Source organism: Bos indicus, chromosome 3 (genome assembly GCF_029378745.1).
Source record: "Bos indicus isolate NIAB-ARS_2022 breed Sahiwal x Tharparkar chromosome 3, NIAB-ARS_B.indTharparkar_mat_pri_1.0, whole genome shotgun sequence".
Lineage (NCBI taxonomy): Eukaryota > Metazoa > Chordata > Mammalia > Artiodactyla > Bovidae > Bos > Bos indicus.
In genome coordinates, this window is record NC_091762.1 from 100,305,587 (window position 1) to 100,329,896 (window position 24,310).

The 24,310-nt window shown below is 39.2% G+C and overlaps 1 protein-coding gene across 1 annotated transcript in view; it reads left to right on the top strand.

Moving 5' to 3' along the window:
• PIK3R3 (phosphoinositide-3-kinase regulatory subunit 3) overlaps positions 1–24,310 on the top strand; it is a 105,006-nt gene that overhangs the window by 76,952 nt on the left and 3,744 nt on the right. Inside the window, exons 6-9 of the mRNA XM_019957551.2 lie at positions 2,802–2,944; positions 7,078–7,254; positions 16,511–16,585; positions 17,057–17,227. Coding sequence (XP_019813110.1) covers positions 2,802–2,944; positions 7,078–7,254; positions 16,511–16,585; positions 17,057–17,227 — 566 coding nt within the window. The remainder of the gene's footprint in view (positions 1–2,801; positions 2,945–7,077; positions 7,255–16,510; positions 16,586–17,056; positions 17,228–24,310) is intronic.

A 24,310-nucleotide genomic window follows, 5' to 3' on the forward strand; every position in this document is an offset into this window, starting at 1 on the left:
CACCAACTGCAGTGATTTTGGAGCCCCCCAAAATAAAGTCTGTCACTGTTTCCACTGTTTTCCCATCTATTTCCCATGAAGTGATGGGACCAGATGCTGTGATGTTAATTTTCTGAATGTTGAGTTTTAAGCCAACTTTTTCACACTCCTCTTTCACTTTCATCAAGAGGCTCTTTAGTTCTTCGCTTTCTGCCATAAGGGTGGTGTCATCTGCATATCCGAGGTTATTGATATTTCTCCCAGCAGTCTTGATCCCACCTTGTGCTTCATCCAGTCCAGCATTTCTCATGATGTACTCTGCATGTAAGTTAAATAAGCAGGGTGACAATATACAGCCTTGACATACTTCTTCCCCAGTTTGGAACCAGTCTGTTGTTCCAACAAGTTCTACTTGTTGCTTCTTGACCTGCATACAGATTTCTCAGGAGGCAGGTCAGGGGGTCTGATATTGCCATCTCTTGAAGAATTTTCCGCAGTTTGTTGTGATCCACACAGTCAAAAGCTTTGGCATAGTCAACAAAGCAGAAGTATTTCTGGAATTCTCTTGCTTTTTTGATGATCCAGCGGATGTTGGCAATTTGATCTCTGGTTCCTCTGCCTTTTCCTCCAGCTTGAACATCTGGAAGTCACGGTTCATGTACTGTTGAAGCCTGCCTTGGAGAATTTTGAACATTACTTTGCTAGTGTGTGTGAGATGAGTGCAATTGTATGGTAGTTTGAGCATTCTTTGGCATTGCCTTTCTTTGGGATTGGAATGAAAACTGACCTTTTCCAGTCCTGTGGCCACTGCTGAGTTTTCCTACTTTGCTGGCATATTGAGTGCAGCACTTTCACAGCATCATCTTCTAGGATTTCCATCACCTCCACTAGCTTTGTTCATAGTGATGCTTCCTAAGGCCCACTCTACTTTGTACTCCAGGATGTCTGGCTCTATGTGAGTGATCACACCATCATGATTATCTGGGTCGTGAAGATCTTTTTTTGTATAGTTCTTCTGTGTATTCTTGCCACCTTTTCTTAACCTTTCAAGGGAGCCAAAACCCTCCACCATATTTGAGAATTGTAGAATTTATAGCTAAATATTTAGATACAGAGATTCCAGTAAGTTTACAGTACTACTTGAGATATATATGATATATCCTCAGCTATATGAAGCATCACAAGGTTCTAGTGCCCCTCACCTGCTGATTCCCTTATGTTCCAGCCCTACTGAGCAATTGCAGTCTTTTAAGTGGACTTTTAATATCCACTTAAAAGTCATGCCATGCCATCTGTGTGCAATGCTGAATTTTCTTCTCCTACCCCAATTCTTTAAGACCTAACTCTGATGTTGCCTCCTCCATGAAGTCTCTGTAAAGCAATAAGAAACTAATTCACCCCACTTTATTTCCTCTATCATGACATGAAACACAACCTTATTAGAGTTCATAAATCTATTTTGCCTGTGTATTCTGAATCTTGGAGGGCAGGCCCCTTTTGTGACTCTCTTTAACACCAGATGATACTGTCTGTGTAATGGATTCTCAGTAATCATTTGTTGAAATTAATCAGTCAAATTAATCAATTAATAGTTTGTTGAAAATAACCAGTGAAATTATTCAGAGCTTTCCTGGTGGCTAAGTGGTAAAGAATCCTCCTGCCAATGCAGGACACATGGGTTTGATCCCTGGTCTGCGAAGATCCCACATGCCGCAGAGCGACTAAGCCCGTGCACCCCAACTATTGAGCCTGTGCTCTAGAGCCAAGGAATTGCAACTACTATGCCCATTTGCCACAGCTTCTGAACCCTGTGTGCCCTAGAGCCTGTGGTCTGCAATAAGAGAAGCCACCATAATGAGAAGCCCGCATACTGCAACTAGAGAGTAGCCCACTCTTGCCACGACTACAGAAAAGCCCAAGCAGCAAGAAAAGACCCAGCATAGCCAAAACTAACTAAATAATAAATAAGACAAATAAAATTATTAAAAAAGGAATTAATCAGTGCTAAATAGTTGATGAATTGTCCCATAAGCATTGAAACTTTTAAACTTATAAACATTTAGGATTGCAGTCTTTCTAGAACTTTACACATATTTTCTTGACTTTCTAAAGTAAACAAAATTTAACCCTCTTTGAAAATTTTAGGGGAAAAAAAAAAATTTTAGGGGAGTCATGATTCAGATGCTAAAGTGTACAGATACCTTCAGAGCTCATTGGAACATGGAGGACCACTTACCCTAGTGTGAGTGGCTTAGCCTCCTGGGCTTCTGTTTTGTGGTGTTTTTAGTTTTTAATCTTACTTTGCATCTGATTTTAGCAGCTTTCTTCCCCTTCCTCATTTTCTATTTTTAATGAGATGAATGTACTAATGAATCTGTTTCAAAAATGACATGCTTTGGAAATGAAGTAAGACTAAAGAGACTCTGTAAGGCTTTTCTGGAAAATAAGGTTTTGCATGCTGGTGCATGAACTCTGTTCTGTCTCTTCACTCCATCAGCACTTTTTAGGGGTCAGTACTGCATCGGTTACAAGGGAGGAACTTTATCTTGTCTTCAGGGTATGCAGGGTTAATCTCTTAGCAGCTCAGAGGCCTTTCTTTCTTTGGTTCTCAGCTATATTTCAGGTAATAGTTATTTTTCTTTTATTTTAGGGTTTTAATGATATATTTCATATATAAATAATGGTAGCAGGGTCTTGTTTTGGCCCCCTTAATTTGATCTCATATGGAATCATAATTAGAATTTTAAGATTTGTTTTAAGACTAAGGTTACAAAAAGAAATACAAAGATAATGAAGTGTGCTTATCTTTTTTTGTCTTATAGGAAATACAGATGAAGAGGACTGCAATTGAAGCTTTTAATGAAACAATTAAAATATTTGAAGAGCAGTGTCATACACAAGAACAACATAGCAAAGAATATATTGAGCGATTCCGAAAAGAAGGGAATGAAAAGGAAATTGAACGGTAAATCTACCTAATATCTCCAAGTGCATCAGTGAGCCAAGACGTTTTTTCTTCTTTAATCATCTCTGTCATGTCTGCTTTTACCTCCTCAGACTTGACAGTCCTGCCGTATGGAGTTACTTGCTGTTCACACTGATGGTACCAAGCTGAACTTCTTTCTTCTGCATTCTTTCTCCATCCTCCTAAATTGTTGACCCCTTTAGCCCTCAGCTTAGACATGACTTTCTAGAAAATTTTCTCTGATTCCCTAGACTGTTTTAGGGGCTTCTTGTCCACATTTCTGTAGCATCTGATCCTGATCCTTACTGTAACATTTACTGAAAGTCACACTCACAGAACTGTGTGCTTATTGAGTGAGGGTGGTGGCTTATTTTCCTTCATAGCTTCAGAATGTGTTACAGTATCTGAGAGTACATAGTGGTGAATAGAGTTAATAGAAATGCTGAGGACTGTATGCCTGACCAGACGTGGCAGGTGTGGGAGAAGCCAAAGATTATTCCTAGATTTCTGGTACTAGTGACTAAGGGATGGTGTAATTCACCAAAATGGGAAGTACATGAGGGGAGTTTCGAGTGGGAACCAGTGAGTTTTGAGGTTCCTGTGAGAACCCAAATGGAATTGTCTGAGTGGTAGGCAGTTGGTTATTTGGATTTGGAACTCTACAGAAAGGATTTGAGGGGCAAAAGTGTGTAGATTATGGTAGATGATAAGGATGAGATTACACAGAGAATGAGAAACATGAGAAGTATTGAATCTGGCAGTTAATACTGGGAACCTTTATCAAGCAAATTTAGTGGAGTGTTAGAAAATGAGCCAAGTAACAGCGGGTTGAGGAGTGCAGAAGTAGATAATAAACCTGAATCATATGAAGGGAAAAGCAAAATTATTGCTCATATCAGCAAGTGTTAATGAACTTTTGTGCCTAAGAATGGTACTAAGTGCTGTGAGGCAGTATAGCTTAATAGCTTCAGTTCAGTTCAGTTTAGCCACTCAGTCCCGTCTGACTCTTTGCCACCCCATGGACTGCAGCACGCCAGGCCTACCTGTCCATCACCAACTTCCGGAGTTTACTCAAACTCATGTGCATAGAGTCGGTGATGCCATCCAAGCATCTCATCCTCTGTCGACCCCTTCTCCTCTTGCCCTCAATCTTTCCCAGCATCAAGGTTTTTTCAAATGAGTCGGTTCTTTGCATCAGGTGGCCAAAGTATTGGAGTTTCAGCTTCAGCATCCATCCTTTCAATGAACAATCAGGACTGATCTCCTTTGGAATGGACTGGTTGGATCTCCTTGCAGTCTAGGGGACTCTCAAGAGTTCTCCAACACCACAGTTCAAAAGCATCAGTTCTTCGGCACTCAGCTTTCTTTATAGTCCAGGTCTCACATCCATACATGACTACGAGAAAAACCATAGCTTTGACTAGACAGACCTTTGTTGGCAAATTAATGTCTCTGTTTTTGGGGTTGGTCATAACTTTTCTTCCAAGGAGCAAGGGTCTTTTAATTTCATGGCTGCAGTCACCATCTGCAGTGATTTTGGAGCCCCCCAAAATAAAGTCTGTCACTGTTTCCACTGTTTTCCCATCTATTTGCCATGAAGTGATGGGACCAGATGTCATGATCTTAGTTTTCTGTAAGTTGAGTTTTAAGCCAACTTTTTCACTCTCCTCTTTCACTTTCATCAAGAGCCTTTTTAGTTCTTTGCTTTCTGCTATAAGTGTGGTGTCATCTGCATATCTGAGGTTATTGATATTTCTCCAGCAATCTTGATCCCACCTTGTGCTTCCTCCAGCTCAGCATTTCTCATGATGTACTCTGCATGTAAGTTAAATAAGCAGGGTGACAATATACAGCCTTGACATACTTCTTCCCCGATTTGGAACCAGTCTGTTGTTCCATGTCCAGTTCTACTTGTTGCTTCTTGACCTACATACACATTTCTCAAGAGGCAGGTCAGGTGGTCTGATATTGCCATCTCTTGAAGAATTTTCCACAGTTTGTTGTGATCCACACAGTCAAAGGCTTTGACATAGTCAATAAGGCAGAAATGGATGTTTTTCTGGAACTCCTGCTTTTTCGATGATCCAGTGGATGTTGGCAATTTGATTTCTGGTTCCTCTGTCTTTTCTAAATCCAGCTTGAACATCTAGAAGTTCACAGTTCACATACTTTTGAAGTCTGGCTTGGAGAATTTTGAGCATTACTTAACTAGCGTGTGAGATGAGTGCAATTGTGTGCTAGTTTGAACATTCTTTGGCATTGCCTTTCTTTGGGACTGGAATGAAAACTGACCTTTTCTAGTTCTGTGGCCACTACTGAGTTTTCCAAATTTGCTGACATTTTGAGTGCAGCATTTTAACAGCATCATCTTTTAGGATTTGAAATAGCTCAACTGGAATTCCGTCACCCCACCAGCTTTGTTCGTAGCGATGCTTCCTAAGGCCCACTCTACTTTGCACTCCAGGATGTCTGGCTCTAGGTCTGTGATCACACCATCATGATTATCTGGGTCATGAAGATCTTTTTTGTATAGTTCTCCTGTGTATTCTTGCCACCTCTCTTAATATCTTCTGCTTCTGTTAGATCCATACCATTTCTGTCCTTTATCGAGCCCACATTTGCATGAAATCTTCCCTTGGTATCTCTAATTTTCTTGAAGAGATCTCTAGTCTTTTCCATTCTATTGTTTTCCTCTATTTCTTTGCACTGATCACTGAGGAAGGCTTTCTTATCTCTCATTGCTGTTCTTTGGAACTCTGTGTTCAAATGGGTATATCTTTTTCCTTTTCTTCTTTGCCTTTTGCTTCTCTTCTTTTCACAGCTATTTGTAAGACCTCCTCAGACAACCATTTTGCCTTTTTACATTTCTTTTTGTGTTTAATGGCTTAAACCACGGGCTTAAATTCTGTGCATGCATGCTGAGTCACTTCAGTTGTGTCCAACTCTTTGCGACCCCATGGACTGTAGTCCACTAGGCTCCTCTGTCCATGGGATTCTCCAGGCAAGAATACTGGAGTGGGTTGCCATGCCCTTCTTCAGGGGATCTTCCTAATCCAGAGATGGAACCTGTGTCTCCTGCATTGACAGGTGTGTTCTTTACCACTAGCGCCACCTTGGCTGTGTTGCCTTCACTGAGTTACTTAACTCTCTGGACTAGTTTCTTTCTCCATAAAACTGTGGATAAAATCTTGTTGAAATGCTCTGAGGACTAAATAACACACACACACACACACGCTTTATGGTAGAGAAAGCTGTGTATGTGTGTGAGTGTGTGTGAGTGTCTTGACATTATAGTACCAACAAGTGACCATTATTAATAATGAAGAAATGGAAAAGAACTTGTAGATTAGTTGCATAGGGAGTTAAAGTATCATGATGAAGTTTTAATGGTAATATACAACTGTTTATTATCGAGTGACAAGTGAGTAATGTGGACAGTTGTTGCCTTAGGGTTCAGAGCACGGCAAAACTTTGTGTGGTGGAAAAGCTTAGGGCCATCCTCTACTGAGTGCTTTACCAAGATGTCCCAGACACTGGTCCTTTACATGTTGTGAGCACATTTAGTTCACATAGTAACCCAGCTTTACTCGTTCAGTCATGGCTGGGGCCAGGGCCCAAACAATGTCGTCCGGATTCTCCTCATTCTCTGTCTGTTGGCTCAGTTTTCTTCTGTGTTGGCTTCATCCTCAGGCAGGCTTTCCCTTCAAGGCAGTAGTATAAACTGTTGGGAGACTAAGAATCACATGTTAACAACTTAACAATCTCAGTGGAAAGAGAGAATCTGTCTACAATATTGCTAGCAAGAGCCGTAGATTTGACTGTCATTGGATTACTTTGTGTATTATTCTGATTTCTGAACAAGTCACTGTGGCCTGAGGCTGGGATAGGATGGAAGAGAACACTTTTCTTGGCCAGGAGGGGTTGTGTGATGTTCACCAATGAATCTGAGATGGGAACAGGAGCCCTTCGCTACAGGGAACATGACAGTGCTCTTCCCAGAGGGGTGAGAATAAAGATGTGCCAGGCAAAAACAGCAGATGTCCACCGCATTGAGGGTGTTAGACCGTGTGCATGCTGTAGAACGCTTCTGCTTGGTTTCTGTTTTAACCTTAATATGTCAAATATTTTCACAGAATTATGATGAATTATGACAAGCTGAAATCACGTCTGGGTGAGATTCATGATAGCAAAATGCGTCTTGAACAGGATTTGAAGAAACAAGCTTTGGATAACCGAGAAATAGATAAAAAAATGAATAGTATCAAACCTGACCTGATCCAGCTGCGCAAGATCCGAGATCAGCACCTTGTGTGAGTATTCTGGGCCTGTGGGGAGGACACCCTGGCACCACCTGATCCTGCTGCACGAGAGACATTAGAGGTAGAAGAAGAGATTTGTAATTGAGACCTGGCCAGCGGGACTGTAAGAATTTAGGAGAGTGGTCCTGTTAGTAGTAGGGTGTTACAGTCAACTAAAGTCAAGCGTGTGGGACCGATCAGGAGGTAGGGCTGTAATCCATACAAATGAACAGTGATGGAGCTTAAAAAGTGCAGATTAATTAAAGTTTGCCTAAAACACAAAACCCAGAATCTTTGGTTACCTAGAAAAACCGTAGAAATAGAAATTACCCCTGACAGGCAAGGAAACTAAAAGTGGGAACCTGCAAGTAAGTATACAGAATAGTCCATTGAAGAGTTTTTATTTTTAAGGGAAAAATTCTCTATTTAAGTAATAGAAATATGTGCGTGGATTTATCTCTGGGCTTTCTATTTTGTTCCATTGATCTATATTTCTGTCTTTGTGCCAGTACCATACTGTCTTGATAACGGTGGCTTTGTAGTAGAGCCTGAAGTCAGGTAGGTTGATTCCTCCAGTTCCATTTTTCTTTCTCAAGATCGCTTTGGCTATTCGAGGTTTTTTGTATTTCCATACAAATTGTGAAATTATTTGTTCTAGCTCTGTGAAGAATACTGTTGGTAGCTTGATAGGGATTGCATTGAATCTATAAATTGCTCTCGGTAGTATACTCATTTTCACTATATTGATTCTTCCAATCCATGAACATGGTATATTTCTCCATCTATTAGTGTCCTCTTTGATTTCTTTCACCAGTGTTTTATAGTTTTCTATATATAGGTCTTTGGTTTCTTTAGGTAGATATATTCCTAAGTATTTTATTCTTTCCATTGCAATGGTGAATGGAATTTTTTCCTTAATTTCTCTTTCTGTTTTCTCATTATTAGTGTATAGGAATGCAAGGGATTTCTGTGTGTTGATTTTACATCCTGCAACTTTACTATAGTCATTGATTATTTCTAGTAATTTTCTGGTGGAGTCTTTAGGGTTTTCTATGTAGAGGATCATGTCATCTGCAAATAGTGAGAGTTTTACTTCTTCTTTTCCAATTTGGATTCCTTTTATTTCTTTTTCTGCTCTGATTGCTGTGGCCAAAACTTCCAAAACTATGTTGAATAGTAATGGTGAAAGTGGGCACCCTTGTCTTGTTCCTGACTTTAGAGGAAATGCTTTCAATTTTTCACCATTGAGGATAATGTTTGTTGTGGGTTTGTCATATATAGCTTTTATTATGTTGAGGTATGTTCCTTCTATTCTTGCTTTCTGGAGAGTTTTTATCATAAATGGATGTTGAATTTTGTCAAAGGCTTTCTCTGCATCTATTGAGATAATCATATGGTTTTTATTTTTCAATTTGTTAATGTGGTGTATTACATTGATTGATTTGCGGATATTGAAGAATCCTTGCATCCCTGGGATAAAGCCCACTTGGTCATGGTGTATGATCTTTTTAATGTGTTGTTGGATTCTGATTGCTAGAATTTTGTTAAGGATTTTTGCATCTATGTTCATCAGTGATATTGGCCTGTAGTTTTCTTTTTTTGTGGGATCTTTGTCAGGTTTTGGTATTAGGGTGATGGTGGCCTCATAGAATGAGTTTGGAAGTTTACCTTCCTCTGCAATTTTTTGGAAGAGTTTGAGCAGGATAGGTGTTAGCTCTTCTCTAAATTTTTGGTAGAATTCAGCTGTGAAGCGGTCTGGACCTGGGCTCTTGTTTGCTGGAAGATTTTTGATTACAGTTTCAATTTCCGTGTTTGTGATGGGTCTGTTAAGATTTTCTATTTCTTCCTGGTCGAGTTTTGGAAAGTTGTACTTTTCTAAGAATTTGTCCATTTCTTCCATGTTGTTCATTTTATTGGCATATAATTGTTGATAGTAGTCTCTTATGATCCTTTGTATTTCTGTGTTGTCTGTTGTGATCTCTCCATTTTCGTTTCTAATTTTATTGATTTGATTTTTCTCCCTTTGTTTCTTGATGAGTCTGGCTAATGGTTTGTCAATTTTATTTATCCTTTCAAAGAACCAGCTTTTGGTTTTGTTGATTTTTGCTATGGTCTCTTTTGTTTCTTTTGCATTTATTTCTGCTCTAATTTTTAAGATTTCTTTCCTTATCTTTGCTTATTTCTTTCCTTATCTTTCCTTATCTTTGACAAAGGAGGCAAGAATATACAATGGATTAAAGACAATCTCTTTAACAAGTGGTGCTGGGAAATCTGCTCAACCACTTGTAAAAGAATGAAACTAGAACACTTTCTAACACCATACACTAAAATAAACTCAAAATGGATTAAAGATCTAAACGTAAGACCAGAAACTATAAAACTCCTAGAGGAGAACATAGGCAAAACACTCTCTGACATACATCACAGCAGGATCCTCTATGACCCACCTCCCAGAATATTGGAAATAAAAGCAAAAATAAACAAATGGGACCTAATTAACCTTAAAAGCTTCTGCACATCAAAGGAAACTATTAGCAAGGTGAAAAGACAGCCTTCAGAATGGGAGAAAATAATAGCAAATGAAGCAACTGACAAACAACTAATCTCAAAAATATACAAGCAACTCCTACAGCTCAACTCCAGAAAAATAAATGACCCAATCAAAAAATGGGCCAAAGAACTAAATAGACATTTCTCCAAATAAGACATACAGATGGCTAACAAACACATGAAAAGATGCTCAACATCACTCATTATCAGAGAAATGCAAATCAAAACCACTATGAGGTACCATTTCACACCAGTCAGAATGGCTGCGATCCAAAAGTCTACAAATAATAAATGCTGGAGAGGGTGTGGAGAAAAGGGAACCCTCTTACACTGTTGGTGGGAATGCAAACTAGTACAGCCACTATGGAGAACAGTGTGGAGATACCTTAAAAAACTGGAAATAGAACTGCCTTAGGATCCAGCAATCCCACTGCTGGGCATACACACTGAGGAAACCAGAAGGGAAAGAGACACGTGTACCCCAATATTCATCGCAGCACTATTTATAATAGCCAGGACATGGAAGCAACCTAGATGTCCATCAGCAGATGAATGGATAAGCAAGCTGTGGTACATATACACAATGGAGTATTACTCAGCCATTAAAAAGAATATATTTGAATCAGTTCTAATGAGATGGATGAAACTGGAGCCTATTATACAGAGTGAAGTAAGCCAGAAGGAAAAACATCAATACAGTATACTAACGCATATATATGGAATTTAGAAAGATGGTAACAATAACCCGGTGTACGAGACAGCAAAAGAGACACTGATGTATAGAACAGTCTTATGGACTCTGTGGGAGAGGGAGAGGGTGGGAAGATTTGGGTGAATGACATTGAAACACGTAAAATATCATGTAAGAAACGAGATGCCAGTCCAGGTTCGATGCACGGTACTGGATGCTTGGGGCTAGAGCACTGGGATGACCCAGAGGGATGGTATGGGGAGGGAGGAGGGTCCAGGATGGGGAACACATGTATACCTGTGGCGGATTCATTTTGATATTTGGCAAAACTAATACAATTATATAAAGTTTAAAAATAAAATAAAATTTAAAAAATAATAAAAAAATAATAAAAACAAAAAATAAAAAAAAAGTAATAGAAATATTTGAAAGCACTTATGAAAAATGGCACACCTGAGGAGTGATGGAATGTTATATGATTTAGCTAGATTGGCACCCCACTCCAGTACTTTTGCCTAGAAAATCCCATGGACGGAGGAGCCTGGGAGGCTGCAGCCCATGGGGTTGCTAGAGTTGGACACGACTGAGCGACTTCACTTTCACTTTTCACTTTCATGCATTGGAGAAGGAAATGGCAACCCACTCCAGTGTTCTTGCCTGGAGAATCCCAGGGACGGGGGAGCCTGATGGGCTGCTGTCTATGGGGTCGCACAGAGTTGGACACGACTGAAGCGAGTTAGCAGCAGCAGCAGCAGGGATATTATCTAAGTATAGATGGAAAGATATATTATCAGAACAAGATATATCAATTAGATTTTTAGGCTGGATGACTGCTTCATAGAAGGACATAATCAGTGAGAAAGAAAAATGTATTAGGTTTAGTTCTAGGTAATGAATAGACTGTTTTGTAATATGTTTATGGGTGACTTTCACGCATGTAACACAGTTCAAACTCCTTGGCAGGAGGAGACAAAGTAAAGACCTCTGACTGGGTTTTCTATAGACTTCAGGGTTTCTTTGTGTGAGAAGGAGGGAGGGGATAAAATACAAGTTTCAAGGTTGGAACATTGGCTGTTGAGTTTTTGGAGAGGAAAGTTGAAGGTGATTGTTTCGGAAGCAAACAATTACTGAGTAGTTTTTAATAACATTCCTCTCTAGAGATCTTTCAGTTTGCTACTGTGGCCAAAGAGTCAAGCAAGCACACAAGCATATAGAAGAGCTTTGGAAGCAAGGCCAGGAGGTGGCTTTGTATACAAGCAGGGTGTGTCTGCTCTTGGAATATTTATATGGTTCTGGTCACATGATGAAGCTAAAGAAAAGCCCCAGAAGGCTGTGCCATGGACCAAAGGAATGAATGGAAGCATTTCTTTGCCCTGGAAAGTGATGAGATACTGAGAAACCTACCATTTCTAGGTGCATGACTAAGTATGGCAAACTAGACCTTGAAAATTCGTTTAACAAGTTCTGTAAGCTAAATATAAAATAGAATTTAGGTACTATCATGGGTGATAAGCCATGACCTACTTATATCCTGCTAGAATGTTTAGGGAGACACAGAAACCATTACCTCTTTTGGAACCATTGCTTCAGGGAGAACAGTCCAGTGTCCATACTCCATGCTTTGATGTTTCTACCAAAGACAACACTAGGATTGATGGGCTTGATCTGCTCTAACACTGAAATTGTATAGTCAGTCCTGGAAGAGACTGGTTGTACTGCTACCTGATACTGAATACGACCTCTCTTTGGTCCTGTTTTGAAGTTGGAATAGGTTGGAATTCTGCAGCACCTAAGAAGAGACTGTCATTAGTTCATCAAGTCCCCTATGCGTGTGGCCATTTCTCTGACTTCTTGCTATATATATAGCCCATAAGGACTTTTTGAGATTTTTCTTCTGCTGAGATTCCAGTGTACTGTTTCTAGAATATTCTTGAATGCCTAAATCAGGATTTCATTTCTTAAATATAAAATAAGTCAGTTCAGTTCAATCACTCAGTCATGTCCGACTCTGCGACCCCATGAACTGCTGCACACCAGGCCTCCTTGTCCATCACCAATTCCTGGAGCCTACACAAACTCATGTCCATTGAGTCAGTGATGCCATCCAACCATCTCATCCTCTGTCGTCCCCTTCTCCTCCTGCCCTCAATCTTTCCCAGCATCACGGTCTTTTCAGATGGGTTAGCTCTTCTCATCAGGTGGCCAAAGTATTTGAGTTTCAGCTTCAACATCAGTCCTTCCAATGAACACCCAGGACTGATCTCCTTTAGGGTGGACTGGTTGGATCTCCTTGCAGTCCAAGGGACTCTCAAGAGTCTTCTCCAACAACACAGCTCAAAAGCATCAATTCTTCGATGCTCAGCTTTCTTTACAGTCCAACTCTCACATCCATACATGACCACTGGAAAAACCATAACCTTGACTAGACAGACCTTTGTTGGCAAAGTAATGTCTCTGCTTTTTAATATGCTGTCTAGGTTGGTTATAACTTTCCCTCCAAGGAGTAAGCGTCTTTTAATTTCATGGCTGCAGTCACCATCTGCAGTGGTTTTGGAGCCCCCAAAAATAAAGTCAGCCACTGTTTCCCCATCTATTACCCATGAAGTGATGGGACTGCATGTCATGATCTTAGTTTTCTGAATGTTGAGTTTTAAGCCAACTTTTTCACTCTCCTCTTTAACTCTCATCAAGAGGCTCTTTAGTTCCTCTTCGCTTTCTGCCATAATGGTGGTGTCATCTGCATATCTGAGGTTATTGATATTTCTCCCAGCAATCTTGATTCCAGCTTGTGCTTCATCCAGCCCAACATTTCTCATGATGTACTCTGCACATAAGTTAAATAAGCAGGGTGGCAATATACAGCCTTGATGTACTCCTTTCCCAATTTGGAACCAGTCTGTTGTTCCATGTCCAGTTCTAACTGTTGCTTCTTGACCTGCATACAGATTTCTCAGGAGGCAGATCAGGTGGTCTGGTATTCCCATCTCTTTCAGAATTTTCCACAGTTTATTGTGATCCACACAGTCAAAGGCTTTGGCATAGTCAATAAAGCAGAAATAGATGTTTTTCTGGAACTCTTTTGCTTTTTCCATGATCCAGCAGATGTTTTCAGTTTGATCTCTGGTTCCTCTGCCTTTTCTAAAACCAGCTTGAACATCAGGAAGTTCACGGTTCACATATTGCTGAAGCCTGGCTTGGAGAATTTTGAGCATTACTTTACTAGCGTGTGAGATAAGTGCAATTGTGCGGTAGTTTGAGCATTCTTTGGCATTGCCTTTCTTTGGGATGGGAATGAAAACTGACCTTTTCCAGTCCTGTGGCCACTGCTGAGTTTTCCACGTTTGCTGGCATATTGAGTGCAGCACTTTCACAGCATCATCTTTTAGGATTTGAAATACCTCAACTGGAATTCCATCACCTCCACTAGCTTTGTTCATAGTGATGCTTCCTAAGGCCCACTTGACTTCACATTCCAGGATCTGGCTCCAGGTGAGTAATCACACCATCATGATTATCTGGGTTGTAAAGATCTTTTTTGTACAGTTCTTCTGTATATTCTTGCTGCCTTTTCTTAATGTCTTCTGCTCTGTCAGGTCCATACCATTTCTGTCCTTTATTGAGCCCATCTTTTCTTGAAGTGTTCCCTTGGTATCTCTAATTTTCTTGAAGAGATCTCTAGTCTTTCCCATTCTATTGTTTTCCTCTATTTCTTTGCATTGATCGCTGAGGAAGGCTTTCTTATCTCTCCTGCTGTTCTTTAGAAAAAAATATTTCTTAAATATAAAAGCCTTTATTTATTTTAATTTTATTTTTGCCTGTGCCATCCGTGGCTTGCAGGATCTTGGTTCCCCAATCAGGGATTGAAGCCAGGCCCATGACAACGAAAGTGCCAAGTCCTAACCACTGAACCACCAGGGAATTTCTGAAAAACCTTTAAAATTCCTTTTTTATAAAAGGGGTTCATTTGCAATTCTTTTCCATTAGGAGTTAGTTTTCATGATTATTGCTTCCTTTTCCTGGTTTTCGTAAACCTAAATTCATAAATTCAAAATAAAGAATAACTTGCCATGGTACAGCTCCGTCTAACTTGACTGACAAACTATGATCACTGCCATCCTAGAGCAGCCTCTGTGTAGCACGTCAGTCCATCCACAGCAGTGCCCTAACTCGCACTGTTATCAAACATCAGATGGTCATTAGCAGCTGATCTTATTTTTAAAAGCTGGTAGAAACAGCTGATCAGATAGATGGTAAGATATTAGAGACTAGAAAGATTTCAGGAGAGTGAAACTATGATCCAGATTGAATATCATAAAACTTAATTTGAATAAATATCATCTTACACATAGCTCCAAAGTCAACTTCCCAAATATAAAATTAGAGAGGCGAGATGGGGCAGCAGTGTGTATAAGGAATTCTGAAGGATATTACCATGCCAATAATTGTTAAGTTAAGGTACAGATTGTGACTACAAAAGTTAGTTTAATCTTACCTTAAAATGTATCCTAAATAAGCCATCCTCTTGTGCTGTGCAAACAGTCCTTGAGTACAGGAAACCGTCTCTTTATCAGAGGATCATAGGTTCTGGGAAAAAAGTCCATTTGTTAATCCATTTCATTGAGTGTGCTGGAATTTTCCATCTGCCTTCACAATTTCTACTCTTCTTTTTCTACCCTGCTTTGTGCCTAAGAAAGCGGATCTCTCTGCCCTCTGGCTTCTCATTAGCTTTGGCCATTTGAAGGCACTGGCAGGAGATAAGAGGGCAGAAGGAAAGGAAAGTAAGAATATTTTATATTCTAACTTCTTCCCCTTGTGATCCCTATGAGATGGCTGTGTCCTCATTTTGTACCAAAGGTGGCACTCCCCAAATGGTCCTCTCTGGGTTCAGGTCACTGCTCTCTACAGCTGATTCTTCAATTCCAGGATACCTTGGCCTCACACTATTGCTAGCCCCAGGGAGTTTCTCTAAAACATCTCCAGGCCTTTGTAAATAGTCAACTCTCCTAGCTACCAGTTTGACTGTGCCTTATCCTTCTAGCTAAGACCCTAACTGATAAAAACTAAGTGAGATGTCATAGTACATAGTAAACAAAATTATAGTTTGATTAGAGATTTTAAGTTGAAAATGAAACTGAATGTAAAGAGAATAAGTTCATCTTATACGCACTGAATTTATGTTATAACTTCAACTTTATATCTTTTATAGAATAAACAAACAAAAAAGGACCACATAATTAGTAACAGAATGCTAATTGGATGTTAGGTCTTTGATGCTTTGTTCAGGTTTTGTCTCTAGAATGTATTGTTTTATACGTGATAAGGAAAATAAGGAAAAGTGTAGAGAGTGACTGGTGGACTGCCTTAGTTGGGACAATTAGGGTTGTCCTCTGAATGAACAGGGATGTGGTTGGGGGATGATGATGAATGAAAGAGTTTTTATACTCAAGTTTTAGGCCATTGTCCATCTCAGTGAAGCTAAATGAAATGGTTTATATCATTTTACATCTAAAATGTTGGTATATTTTAAAATACTGTGATGAAGTAAATTTGTATTAATTACTCAGATTGCTACCCTGAATTTCTTGTGGCTTGCTTTGGGTGTAAAAATAGACCTTGAAATTCTGTTTTAGAATTTTAAACTCAATGTATTAACAGTAGGCCATGGAGGAATTGCATCCTGTGGCTCAGTGGAGATTGCAAATGTGACACATGCTCACCTAACTAACGATTTCAAAAACAGCTGTCCAATGGTGTTTGAGTGCAAGGATGTGTGTGCTTGTGGTGTGATAAAACCTTCTAGAAAAGGAAAGTGAAAAATGAGGGACATGCCTAATTTCAAGTAGCTTTCTGTTTCTGCCTTTTTGCTGAAAGTTGAAGGAAAAGTAATAGAGAAACTATTAATTTTAGGGAAATCTCTAGCCATTCTTAGTGGGACTGGGGAAAGCAAGCTCTTGGGCCTGGATGTTTGGTTGGCTTGGATGTGTTTCCTTTGCACCAATGCCGACACTGGTGTCTTTCTTTGGGCAGGTGGCTCAATCACAAAGGAGTGAGACAGAAGCGCCTAAATGCCTGGCTGGGAATCAAGAATGAGGATGCTGATGAGTAAGTTCTCACTGTACCTTTCCGTCAGAGGGCTTTGTTGCCAGTGTAAGACATGGGCCTTTTAATGCTTGCTGAGTTGCTTGAGCAAATGTCCTCTCTGTTATTTGAGGACATTTGAATCAAGGACTTTGCACCTCTTTAAATTGATTTGCTTCATGAGTATGCTATAGGCACTTGAGTTCACAGACCTGCCAAACCATGTGAAACCTGGATACTTAAGCATCGCTCATTTAGACAGTCAGAAGTCAGAGTCTTGGATGAGACACGTGAATTTTGTGCTTTCTGCATGATAGCAAATAATGAAATTTTTTTTAATCTTAGTTTTTGAAATTATTTTTCAAAAATCCAACTACTTGCAATTCTACTTTGTTATTTTGTGGTTAAGATTTAGGAGAGAGTTTTATTCGTGAATTTGCTTTTAGATATAAGTAAACTGATTGTTAGAATAATATTTTAACATTTAATTTTTAGGACCTATTTTATCAATGAGGAAGATGAAAACCTGCCCCATTATGATGAGAAAACCTGGTTTGTTGAGGATATCAACCGAGTACAAGCAGAGGACTTGCTCTATGGGAAACCTGACGGTGCATTCTTAATCCGTGAGAGTAGCAAGAAAGGATGTTATGCTTGCTCTGTGGTGTAAGTCTTCTCTGGGGATATAACCTTTTCACAACTTCTACATTGATTAATAGAAAGTCAACCACTCATAAAGTTCAGATCAAATTAGTTGAAGTATGGTAAAATGAGTAACCATGGCTTAGACCTTTAATATTTGTACAAAGAAAAGTTAGTTGCTTTAGGAGATATATAATCTGAAATTATTTGGGGGATTTTAATTTAAATGGTAAGCAGGGTAGGCCCTGCAGTTGTTCGTTGTTGGATTTCAGGTATCTGAAAAATAATTGGAGATTTTTCAATTGAAAAGATCACTTAATTCTTTAGTAGTCTCCTGCATGCCTAACTTGGCTTTCGTTGTCAGATTATGAAGACTTGATTGAATAGAACTGTTTTTACTTCAGAAGAAAAACTGTCTAAGTTTTGTACTTAAATAGTATTGTGTTGAGTTAGTGATAGAAAATGTTGGATGTTTTCTTATGACTGTTTGGAAAAGCTTATTTTCCTTTTAATGGAAAGTGAAATTCTAGGGACAACTAACTATGCCTTAGTCAGATTTTGCTGTTATATATAAATACATATTTATAAAATATATATAATATATATTTATATATTATGTATAGCATATATATATAAAACAGTTGCCTTTTTAAGGAATATATATATATATATGTATTTTTTATGCTATTAATATGTTTTCATTGACAATGACCAATACCTAGAGAGGAGGTATAGTATGATGGTCATGAGAGAAGCTTTGGGATCAGATATACAGGATTCAAATCCTGACTCTACTACTTAAACATACATGTGACCTAGGGTAAATTACTTAACTTTTCTTCTCCTAGTTTCTTTATAAAATAAGCATAATAGTAATATCTACTTAAGGGTTTTTAAACTATCACATGAGTTAATATATGTGATATAATATGCTTTGATCAGTGCTGGAACATTTTAAGTAAATGTTGTTTACTAGTATTATTATGATGATGCTTCTGCTGGACAGGCTAGAAGGCAAGCAAGGATCACAAATGATCTGAGGACAAAGTGGTGAGGCTAGACAAAAGACACTTGTATTAACAGAGTGCTTTACATGATCATCTTATCCTTAGCAATCTATCTCTGTCATGCGGAGTTTGAATCTGGCTTTACCTGGTTTCAAAACCCACATTTTTTTTTTTTTTTTTTTGGCACCACACTTTCTTCATTTCACAGTTAAATGTCCAGGATAAATGAAATCACCGTGACATAGTTATCACCAGTAGTCTGTGTGCATGAGGAACTGAGTCTGGTGGAGAAAGGGTTGGGAGATTCTGTGGAAGAGATGGTGTTGAGCTGGACGTGGAAAGGATGAATAGTGGGGTGTCTGTGGGCAAAATGTAAGGGAGGTATTCGATTAGTGTTATCCCTGGATAGAGCTATGTGAAACATTTCATTACTTTGTGATCTGGGCTCAGATCCTCAAGTTATCTGAGTGGAAATGGCAGGAAAAGATGGCTCTTGTGGGATCTGAGATCTGTAAGAACGATAAAAAGAAGACAGTAAGCTCAGTGCATCAGCCCCTCACCCTTATCCAGGTCCCTGGGTGGCAGCCTTGTGGGTTAAGGACTTGGCTGGTGGAAGGTGCTGTTCAGCAGCTTGGGTAGTTCCTGAGAAACCAGGGAGCAGCTTGAGTATCTTGGGGAGTGGTATTATTTTTCCCTTCCCTTTAGCCATAGACTTGACCAGTAGTGTGGATTTCTGTTGCCTATGAAAACCAGCTTCAGTCATATATCATATTGGGGTTCACCTTGGGGGACATTGGAAGCAAAAGAGTCTGGCATCACAGACTTCCACTTGTTTGCCAGCCACTGCAGCTATAGAAAGCCTGCTTATAGTGATTTTTCAATTTACTTAGGACTAGGTTAAGGACTTGCTTAACTCTACAGCCTTCTCAGGCTAGAGACCTGTAGCCAACAATGAATGTGTTTATGTTAGGTAGTGAGCAGTTGTGATCCTTACATTGTTATTGCCATTTGGCATAAGAAATTTGATTAGGGATAGAACATATAGATCAACCAGGAAACAGAAGACTTGAACAACTCTATAAAACAACTAGACATAGGTAGTGCTAGTGGTAAAGATCCAGCCTGCTAATGCAGGAGATGTAAGACATGTGGATTTGATCCCTGGGTCGGGAAGATCCCCTGGAGAAAGAAATAGCAACCTGCTCTAGTATTCTTGCCTGGAAAATTCCATGGACAGAGGAACCTGGTGGACTACAGTCCATGGGGTCACAAACAGCTGGGCACGATTGAACTCACCCACACACACACAGAGACATCTTTAGAACACTCCACCTAACAACAGCAGAACACAACATTTTTCTCAAGTGCGCATGAAACATTATCCAGGCTAGACCACACTTTAGACCACAAGTCTCAATAAATAGGGTTGAAATAATACAAAATATGTTGTCTATAACCACAATGGAAAGAAATTAGAAATAAAAAATAAGGAAATTTGGGAAATTCACAGAATGGACAATAAATAACATATTCCTAAATAACCAATAGATTAAAAAAAGAAAACAAGGGAAATTAGAAAATACTTTGAGTTAAAAGAGAAACACAGAATAGCGAAACTTATCTAATACAGCTAAAGCAGTGCTAAGAGGGAAATTTATAACTTAAGCTCTCAAATCAATAACCTACCTTCTTCTACCTTAAGAAACTGAAAAAAGAAGAGCAAACTAAACCCAAACAAGCAGAAGGAAGGGAATAATAAAGATTAGAACAGAAATAAATAAAATAGAGAATAGAAAATAATTGAGGAAATCAATGAAACTGGAAGATGGGATGATGGGATGAATAAAATTGATAACCTCTTTTCTAGTGGTCATGTACAGATGTGAGAGCTGGACTATAAAGAAGGCTGAGCACCAAAGAATTGATGCTTTTGAATTGTGGTGCTGGAAAAGACTCTCTAGAGTCCCTTGGACAGCAAGGAGATCAAACCAGTCAATCCTAAAGGAAATCAATCCTGAATATTCAGTGGAAGGACTGATGCTGAAGCTGAAGCTCCAATACTTTGGCCACCTGATGCAAAGAGCTGACTCATTGGAAAAGACCCTGATGCTGGGAAAGATTGAAGGCAAAAGAAGAAGGTGGCAGAGGATGAAATGAACCAACTCAGTAGACACGAGTTTGAGCAAACCAACTCAGTGCACATGAATTTGAGCAAAGTCCAGGAGATAGTGAAGGACAGAGGAACCTGTAATGCTGCATTCCATAGGGTCGCAAAGAGTTGGACATGACTTAACGACTGAACAACAACAAAGCTAAACTCTCACACACACATACAGGGGAGAGAGAGAAGACACAAATTAGTAAAATCAGGGTGAAAGAGGGGACACTCGTTGTAGTCCTTACAGAGATTAAAAAAAAATAATGATGGAATGCTACAAATAATTATATGCTAACAAATTAAACAACCTAGATGAAAGAGACAAATGCCTGGAAGCACACAGACTACCAAAACTGACTTAACAGGAAGTAGAAAATCTGAATAGAACTATAATAAGTAAAGAAATTGAATTACTAATTTAAAAAACTATCCACAAAGAAAACCCCAGGTCTAGTAAGTTTTACTGGTGAATTCTACCAAACATTGTAAAAAGAATTAATACAGTTCTTTCACAGACTTTTCCAAAAAATTGGAGCAAATACGTCACAGTTCGTTTAATGAGGGCATATTCCTTATGAATATAGACATAAAAATCTTTAACAAAACAGTAGCAAAGCAACTCCAGCAGCATATAAGAAGGATCATAAACCATGACTAAGTAGAATTCATCTTAGGAATGCCAGTTGATTCAACATTAAAAAATCAGTGTAAATAAACCATATAAATAGATTAAGGACAAAAATCAACTGACAAAAATCTACTAATTATTTCAGTAGATTCAGAAGAAGTATTTTTACACTGTTATTTGTTAAAACACACTGAAAAAAGTAGAGATAGGCGGGCATTTCTCAACCTGATAAAGGACATGAAAAACCGACAGCTGACATCATACTTAGTGGTAAAAAACTGAGTACTTTTAAGAGCAGGAAGAGACTAAGGATGTCTTTTCTCACCACTTCTAATTATTGTACAGAAAATTCTAGCTGAGACATTTAGGCAAGAAAAAGAAAAGGCATCCAGATTAGAAAGGAAGAAGTAAACTATTAGAACTAATAAATGCATTCAGCAGGGTTCAGGTTAAAAGATTAGAAAACAAAAATTAGTTGTATTTATGTATACTAGCAGTGAACAACCTGAAAATGAAATGAAAACATACTATTTGTAATAGCATAAAAATGATAAAATGCCTAGGTTTAAAGTGTAAGAGCTGTACAGTGAAAACTATGAAACATCATTGAAACAACTTAAAAAAAATTCTAAATAAGTGGGAAAACATCCCATGTTCATAGATGGCAGTACTTTCCAAATTGATCTGTGTGTTCGGTATAATCCCCATAAACAGTACCAGCTGGCTTTGTACAGAAATGACAAGCTGATCTTAAAATTGATATGATAATACAAGGGATCCAGAGCAGCTAAAATAATCCTGAAGGAACAAGAAAGAGTTGAAGTACATCTCCCAATTTGAAAACTTAACTACAAAGTTGTAGTAATTAAAATTGTGAAGTACTAACATAAGATAGAAGTTATGACCAACCTAGACAGCATGTTAAAAATCAGAGACATTACTTTTCCAACAAAGGTCCATCTAGTCAAGGCTATAGTTTTTCCAGTAGTCATGTATGGATGTGAGAGTTGGACTGTGAAGAAGGCTGAGCACCGAAGAATTGATGCTTTTGAGCTGTGGTGTTGGAGAAGACTCTTGAGAGTCACTTGGACTGCAAGGAGACCCAACCAGTCCATCCTAAAGTTATCAGTCCTGAATGTTCATTGGAAGGACTGATGTTGAAGTTGAAACTCAATACTTTGGCCCTCTGATGCAAAGAACTGACTCATTTGAAAAGACCCTGATGCTGGGAAAGATTGAGGGCAGGAGGAGAAGGGGATGACAGAGGATGAGATGGTTGCATGGCGTCACCGACTCAATGGACATGGGTTTGGGTGGACTCTGGGAGTTGGTGATGGACAGGAAGGCCTGGCGTGCTGTTCTTCATGGGGTTGCAAAGAGTTGGACATGACTGAGCAACTGAACTGAATTGAACTGAACTGAACTGAGGGCTTCCCTGATAGCTCTGCTGGTAAAGAATCCTGCAATGCAGGAGATCCGGGTTCGATCCCTGAGTTGGGAATATTACCTGGAGAAGAAAATGGCAACCCACTCCAGTATTCTTGCCTGGAGAATTTCATGGACAGGGGAGCCTTGGCAGTCTACAATCCATGGGGTTGCAAAGAGTCAGACACAACTGAGTAAGTAAGCACAGCACAACATAAGATTAAACATGTGAATCAATGAATAGAAATGACAGCCAAGAGATAACCCTCTACAGTTATGGTCAGTTTGTTTTCAACAAGGTTCTCAAAACCATTCAAAGGGGGAAAAAATAGTCATTTCAACACACGGTGCTGGGATAGCAAGTGAGCCACGTGCAAAAGAATGAATTTGGACTCCCAGTTCATGCCACATACAAAATCTAACTCAAAATGTGTCATATAACTAAAAGTAAGGGCTAAAAGATAAAACACTTAGGAGGGAATAGGCAGAAATCTTTGTCACTTTGGAATGGCCAGTGGTCTCTTACACATCAAAAGCACGAGGGACAAAAAGATGAATTGGACTTCCCCACAATTAAAGACTGTCTGCATCAAAGGGCACTATCGGGAAAGTGGAAAGACAACCCACAGAATGGGAGAAAATATTTGCAAATCATACATCTAATCAACTAGTATCTAATACGTAAAGAACTCTTAATAAAAAGACATACTGCCCCAGTTTAAAAATGGGCAACAGCAAATAGACATTTCTTTAAAGAAGATATAAAGATGGTTAATAAACATATGAAAAGATGCTCAACATTATTAGTCATTAGGGAGCTGTAAATCAAAACTACAATGAGATACCACGTAACTATAATCAAAAAGATGGACAATAACAAATGTTGACAGGGATGTGGAGAAAGCTGCTGGCAGGAATTTAAAGTGGTGCAACACTTCAGAAAACAGCTTGGCAGTTCCTCAAAAGGTTTAACTTTCTTTGTCAGGCAGGGTGGGGGTACATGCCACGTGGCTTGTGGGATGTTAGTTCCCCAACGAGGGATTGAGCCCGGGGCCATGTCAGTGAAAGCAAGGAGTCCTTGCCACTGGACTGCTGGGGAATTCCCAAAAAGTTTATTTCATTTTTGATTCAACAGTTCCCCTGTTAGGTAGGTATACATCTAAGAGGACTGAAAACATGTGTCCATACAAAAACTTGTACATAAATATTCATTATAGCCAAAAAATGTTAACAATCCAAGTGACCCATAAATTGATGAATGGATAACCAAATTGTAGCATATCTATACAATAGAATATTAGTCAACCTTGAGGAGAAATGAGGTCTCAATACATGATACCACATAAAAGAACTTAGAGAATGATGTGCCAAGTGAAAGTAGCCAGACAAAAGATTGAGTAATACTGTGTGATTCTGTTTATATAAAATGTCCAGAATAGGCAAAGCCATAGTGACAGGAAGTAGATTACCGGTCACCAGGGTCTAAGGGGAGGGAGGAAAACAGTGAATGCTGATGGCTGCGTGGTTTCTTTTTAGGGGATGAGAATATTCTGGAATTAGTAGTGCTTGTTGCACAATCTTGTGACTATTTTAAAAACAACTGATTTGTACATTAATTTTTTTTTTTGGTTTGGTTTGCCCCCTCCAGTGCATTCTTACCTAATTTAGGTCCAGAGCTGAGTGACCGAATGCAGCCAGCCATTTTAGCCCCACCAAGTCTTGGGAAGTGAAGGGTGTCTCTGTGACCAGTGTGGAAGGGGCTGGGGGGACACGAGGGTGTGATATCAGCTCCGATGGATGGAAGGCAGCTGCTGCTTTGCAGAACAGCCGCTCTCAGACTTCTGGTCTCAGGGCCCCTTGTGTTGCGCTCTGCCTTCATGCCCTGCGGG